Here is a 6703-nt window from a genome sequence, read left to right as displayed (position 1 = left end):
CAGATCATAAAAGTCTTGACAAGAAATTTTATCCATGCAGTGGTAACTTTTCTAAGGCATCTATCTGTATTTGGTAGTCTTAACATAAGCTAAGACTTTCTCTAACTTTCATTTTATTGGATGTAAAGTATTGAGGCTCTGATACTTGCACTTCTTATATATTCCAAGTACCTATTGATTTGGTTGGCCATGCAAGTCTTATGCAGATTACTTGAATCTTCTCTCATCTTTCCATCAATTGTGCTACAATATGTACTCTTGCAGTTTTCTACAACAGCAGGCCTCATCAATTGTGTAGGATATCTTGATCACTGAAAGATGGACCAATCTATCATCTGCAGGTTCAAACCTTCTCTGCTGCAGCCATGTTCTGCAGAGTCTCTAATGGCTACTTGTCTACAAGATTGATGGATTGAGGAGATACCAGAGAAGGGCGATGAAGAGGAGAACAGAGCTGGCTAGTCCCCACAAAGGTTGGACTAATCATGCTGCCATTAGGTCTCCTACATTAAGCCACTCCTCAACATGATTCCCTATATGTAGGTCACCAATCATGTTCTTGAGGCATTCCTAAACAACTGGTGTTTAATGGAACCAGTGACAACTGGATTCTGTAGGACTACAGGACTTTATTGTGTTGGAGTTCCATGACTCCAGCTTAGTATGCTGCTGGAGCAGGCTGTTTAATCTTGTCATCAACATCTTTTCTTGCACCTACTGCTTACAGACCCTACCTTTCAATCATTGCTCACAAGCATACATGCTTCGTGAGTTCATGTATTATTTCTTGTAGCATGATAGAAGGCATGATTTGAGGATTGTCTAAATGCCTGACTAACTCAGGATTTTGTTCCAAGGAATCCATAATCTCACTGCTGTCTTTGCTTTGTCTAACTTCTTTTTTCCCCGTCTCTCAACGATGACAAGAAGAAGGAAATAACTCTTTTGGGGCATTATTAAAAATAGAAAAAATCTAAAATATGAGACTTCTTTTTTGGTAAATCGTGCAAAAAAAAAAAACAGGTCGAAATGAGAAGAGCCAGTGGTTGACGGGTCGCACGTGCAACGACTTTTATTACACGCACCGACGTAAGACGCACGTCATATGGCAACGGCGGTAATTTTTTTTGAACTTGGAAATCTATTAATCTCCCTCTTAGATAATTAATTGTCTTCCACCTCTGGTTTGGGTCCCACCACAAGTGGTCATCAACGGACTCTGACACTGCGGTCTTCTTCCCCTCTTCTTGCCTTGCGCGTGTGTCTATATACGTGACTCCTGCGAGCCGCTAACTCGTCACACAGCCAGCTGCACTGCTACTTCTACTATCGCTCTCTCTCTCCCTCTCTCTCTCTCTCTCTCACGCAGCGATGGCCATGGAGACCAGACCCGACGAGCCAGAGGCGGCACCCGCTAAAGAGGTTGTCGTCGCTGAGGTGCTGTCGGCGGAGAAGGAGGTTGTCGACAAAGAGACGTCGCCAGAGGCTGCCATTGAGGCGGACACACCGGGCAAGAAACCAGCTTTGGAAGCGGCGCTGGCTGCCGAGGCGGAGGAGGAGGCGGGGGAGAAGAAGGCCGCCGTGCAGGAGGTGGAGGCGAAGGAGAGCAGCGTTGTTGCGGCTGACCGGGAGGACCCCGAGAAAAAGGCCCTCGACGAGCTCAAGCAGCTCGTCCGGGCTGCCCTCGCCAATAAGGAGTTCTCCCCTCCTCCTCCTCCTCCCGCTCCGGCTCCGCCGGCTCCAGCCACAGCCGATGCCGCCGTCGTGCCGACGGAGGAGCTTACCTCCAAAGCGGAGGAGGTTAAGGCTGAAGAAGAAACCGCTACTACAGCCGTGGTGGAATCTCCGAAGGCTGTGGTGGAAGAGCCGGCCCCATCGATCAAGGAGGAAGAGGCCGAGGTGCCAGCTCCGACGCTTCCGACGACGGAGGAGAACGCCGTCGTAGGAGATGACGACGGAGCCAAGACCGTCGAGGCCATAGAGGAAACCGTCGTGCCCGTCGCCGCTCCACCACCTGCAGTAGACGATGCGCCGGCGGCAGAATCCCCGAAGAAGGAGAAGGAAAACGAGAAACCAGCTGCTCCTGCAGCCGCCGCGCCGTCTCTGCCGCCGGCAGAGGAGATCTTCATATGGGGCGTCCCGCTCCTCGGCGACGAGAGGAGCGACACTGTTCTCCTCAAGTTCCTCCGCGCCCGGGACTTCAAGGTGAAGGAAGCCATGACCATGCTCAAGAACGCCGTGCTCTGGAGGAAGGACTTCGGCATCGAGGAGCTCCTCAACGAGGACCTTGGCATCCCGGAGATGGAGAAGGTGGTGTTCATGCACGGCATCGACAAGGAGGGCCACCCGGTGTGCTACAACGTCTACGGGGAGTTCCAAAACAAGGAGCTTTACGCTGCGGCCTTCGCCGACGAAGAGAAGCGGAAGCAATTCTTGCGATGGAGGATTCAGTACCTGGAGAAGGGGATAAGGAACATGCTGGACTTCAATCCGGAAGGGGTATCAACCATGGTTCAAGTCACGGATCTCAAGAACTCGATCGGCTTGGCGAAGAAGGAGCTCCGCCAGGCTCTCGACCTGCTTCAAGACAATTATCCTGAGTTTGCGGCCAAGCAGGTAAGCTTGACTGACTCAAACTACATGCCATTCTTTTTGCTCCAACACCAAGTAGAAGGATTCTTATCAAAATCCAATCTTTTGATGAATGCGCTGGGATCACTTGTGAAAGATGAGTTTTTTTCTTTCTTTCTTTCTGCATCTGTCCAAAAACATGAAGCTTTAACACATTACTCTCAAGATCTGAGTTGGACAATGCTTAATGGCCATGTCTATTGAATCTGTCCTTGGAAGACTCACAAAGCGAGTTGCCTTTGATAGGTATTTATCAATGTCCCATGGTGGTACCTGGCTTTCAACCGGATGATTAGCCCCTTCTTCACACAGAGGACCAAGAGCAAGTTTGTTTTCGCAGGGCCATCAAAATCAGCTGAGACCCTTTTCAAGTTAGTAATCTTCTCCCCGAGTTTCTCCAATGTTTTAAGCTGAATCTTACTGCTGCTTCAAGATTTTTATTCTCTTGTGCTTTTGGATCTTCCAGATACATTGCTCCTGAGCAAGTCCCAGTTCAGTTTGGAGGCCTTAGCAAGGAGAACGACCCAGATTTCAGCACTTCCGATGCTGCAACGGAGATCACCATTAAGCCATCAATGAAGCAAGCTATAGAAATTCTAGTTACTGAGGTAGGGATCTTCTTCTTCTTCGTTTTCTTCCACTTCCAAACTGCTTACCCATTGGCCATGACTCTTGATCGAAATGCTATTTACAGCCATGCCTTCTCGTCTGGGAGCTCCGTGTTCTAGGCTGGGATGTCAGCTATGGTGCTGAGTTTGTGCCCACCGCAGAAGATGGATACACAGTGATCGTGCGGAAGGCGAGGAAGCTGGTCGCGACCAATGACCCGGTGGTGAAGGACAGTTTCAAGATTGGGGACGCCGGCAAGGTGGTTGTCACGGTGGACAACACCAGCTCTAAAAAGAAGAAGCTCCTCTATAGATATAAGACCAAGAGCTCTACTGATTCCATCTGAGAACTTCGATGCTAGAGGAACAGAAGATGAATGATCATAAACTGAATCTTTTGAAGTGCCATTTGTTGTTGATTTCATGGAGAGTTCAATTCCCAGCTGCTTACAGTTTTGTATTTCATCTTAGTAGACCTGTGTTGTTCTGTTGGAATCGAATTTGTTTTCTGTAAATTATCTGTACACAGTTTGTCTGTCATATTTGTTTGTCATGAAAGTTCAGCATCAGTTCGAGTTTTCCTATGCATTTATTTGTTTCCTGAAGCTTAGCAACAAATCCTACTTCCTTGCTGTCATTTGGAAGTTTAGTGTTCATCTGTTCTTGTCTTCTTCAATCATGTGTCAGCCACTAGGAATTCGACTTCCATCATTAGCTCCATGTTTGCCCATTGCAGCTTATGAGATTTGGTTGGCATGTATGATTCAGCAAAGCTAAAAAGCCTTGTGCATGAGTCTCCCCAGTACGGTTCATTGCATTGGAAGCCATCAAAGAAGCTATGAGAAGGAACCTGGCAAGGATCTCAAATTGGAGTTCAGCCTCTGTTCTGGTGAATACTTGAGGATAGGGAATTCTTCAGTTCATATGATAAGACTCGATTCAGCTTATTGCTTCAAGTAATGATCTGTGGATTCCTCTCAGATGAGCAATGTGCTAAGACTGCAGAGATGGTTCTTCTCCAAGCCGTGAGCACATTTGCCTCAAAAGATGAGTTCACTGGTTCAATGTGCCAAGACTGCAGATTGAGAGTCGCAGCACTCAAACCCAACAGCTTTTGCCACAGCAATGCATTCCATAAAGGCATTCCATTTCATCTTTAGCAGCTGTAAAGTTCTTCGTCACCCAACTGGCGGCCAGATCGTGGATCACTCTACCTCACTTTAGGGCAGCTTCTCTGTACCAAAGACTGCTCTCCTAGCTTCTTCAGCTGACTTGGTCATGAACTCAGAGATGCAAACAGAGAACTCATGTTGTTAGGGGGGGTTTTCTCATTACAGTGAAGTGTTATCACTCAGAAGAGAACAATGATTTGAGCTTCTCTGTGCTTCCCATGTGCAGCTCTTCCACTGTCAAATGTCTGGTGCGTGAACCGGGCTTATCTCTTCAGGTCCAACTGCTGCAGTCATCCCACTGTGTCGGGTGAATCCTTGAAAGATTTGGTGTTGTGAGGGGATCCAAAGTTAGATCTTGCGGTGTTCAAGTTGACTGCTGCTGAGTAGGAGTAGGAGACTTAGCAAACAGGCTCACAGCCTCATTCAACTGATGGGGAATGTGGGTTGTTCTGCTGCTTTTAAATTTGATGGCCAGGACAACAAGGCATGTCCTCCTCTTGTTCCAGGGGTTGGTGACATTATTGCCATTGGCTGGACCGGTCAAACCATTCAAATTTTTTACCTCAAATTTACTATGCATCACATTCATCTTATGCCATCAGTAATTCTCCGTATTTACCAAAATTTAAAGCTATAAAAATAATCTATCTTCTTATAGGGATAAAGCCACACATTAAAATTGAAGGGATAAAACTAGGGCAAAATTTTCAAATAAATACTAATTTTTTATTTTTTTCTCTAAACATTTTCTTTTTTTTTTGTTTATTTTCATATAACATCCTTTACTTTATAAGAGACGAAAGTGCCTCTAGCCTTCGTCCCATCGGTCATTGCATTCACTCTATCATGATTGTCTTTATTCCTCCGCACACCATCTTTATCTTGTCACACTCACCTCTCCCCTTTCTCCACCCTTGCCTCCCCTCGCTCTTCCTTAGACTACTTCCTCTTCGCCATCGCCCCTTTTTGTTGCTTGTCACTCTCACCTCCACTTCTCTTTTTCTATGATATCTTTCTCTCTATCGTCACAGTCGTTAACATCCTCTCATCCCCTCTTGATCAATGGCTACTAGATTGATGGAGAGCTAACGATATCAAAATCCAACAAAAAGGGATGAGACATAAAACGAGTGGAACAAAATCGAAAGCTATAGGTAAGAGACTTCGTAATCAGCTTGAGAAAGAGAGATTTCGAATACTGAAAGAAAAAAAAAAAAACTTACATGGATAACTTGCAACGGTCTATTCATTCAAACTTTCAACGGAAAATGGAAAAAAAAAAAAAAGTGGGGGAAGAAAAGTAGCTGAAAAGGAGAGAAGAAAGGTGTGTTGAGCAAAATGTTTGTACCTGCAAAGGAGATTCTGTTTTTTTCTTTTTGCTTTTGTTCAAAGGGCTGCTGTACTCTTTTCAGGTTCCAAAGGAAACCATGGTCACGTCGATGATGAGCTTGTTGGTACTGCTCAGAGGCAGCTTCCAGACCTCTCCATTCGGTGGGGATCTCTCACATATTTATACCTACCGACTCCTTAACCGGCACAAATTTTGCTAACAAAATCAACTTGGTCCCTTTTAGAAATCTCGTACTCGAGGAGCGAGGCCGACAGAGGTCAGTTAATTCTCAATACATTCTAAGAGGCTTAAATGGTGATGCACACTGAGGCCTCGGCCTCGGCCTCGGTTCCGAGCTCAAATCCAATGGAGGTGATTCTGCCCCCATATCTTTAAAAAAGGGTCTATGATGACAATGATGGATCAAGTGTTTTTCCAAAAGGTCAAAGATGAGAAAGATGGATCAAGCGTGATATCTGGATTTGGACTGGGTTACCTTTTATCTTTTTTGCTCGAGTAGCGAGTCGTTTAAAAAGCAGCAGCTTGGGTTCTTTTTTCTTTCTTCTTCTCTATGTTCTATGATTCCAAGTATGAGGCGTATGGCTATTCCAAGGACTGTACAAGTTTTGATCATTGGAACGAATAATAGTAGGGTTTGGGAAATCCTACGGTTTTAAATGAGTCATACCGCCTGTTCATGAGCATCAGCTCGTTAAAAGTTTTGTTTATATACCAAGTTTGAGCATGACATTAACCCAATGAATCGAGGCCGAGGTTTGATCTAACACATGCTCATTGGGCCATATAAATCATTCAACCTCTAAGACCCATCGTCCCATAATTGTCATGATGGAAAACAAAACCAAATGAAAGGCACCGGATACCATGTCATTTAGCAGAAAAAAAAAATTACTGCATAGTTATAACCAAGATTAAGGAGTACCAGAGCTTGTATCTCTCAT

At 45.5% G+C, this 6703-nt stretch overlaps 1 protein-coding gene across 1 annotated transcript; it reads left to right on the top strand.

The window, feature by feature from the left end:
* The first annotated feature begins 1294 nt into the window (after window positions 1–1294).
* On the top strand, window positions 1295–3823 carry LOC135650229 (patellin-3-like). Its single transcript, XM_065169480.1, has 4 exons — window positions 1295–2616; window positions 2878–3002; window positions 3098–3239; window positions 3326–3823. Exons 1-4 carry the CDS (start codon window positions 1372–1374, stop codon window positions 3584–3586), a joined length of 1773 nt encoding a protein of 590 aa, XP_065025552.1. The 5' UTR covers window positions 1295–1371; the 3' UTR covers window positions 3587–3823.
* The last annotated feature ends 2880 nt before the right edge of the window (window positions 3824–6703 follow it).

Source organism: Musa acuminata, chromosome BXJ3-9 (assembly GCF_036884655.1).
Source record: "Musa acuminata AAA Group cultivar baxijiao chromosome BXJ3-9, Cavendish_Baxijiao_AAA, whole genome shotgun sequence".
Classification (NCBI taxonomy): Eukaryota; Viridiplantae; Streptophyta; class Magnoliopsida; order Zingiberales; family Musaceae; genus Musa; species Musa acuminata.
Note: the sequence above shows the minus strand (reverse complement) of the source record. Positions and strands in the feature narration are given on the sequence as shown.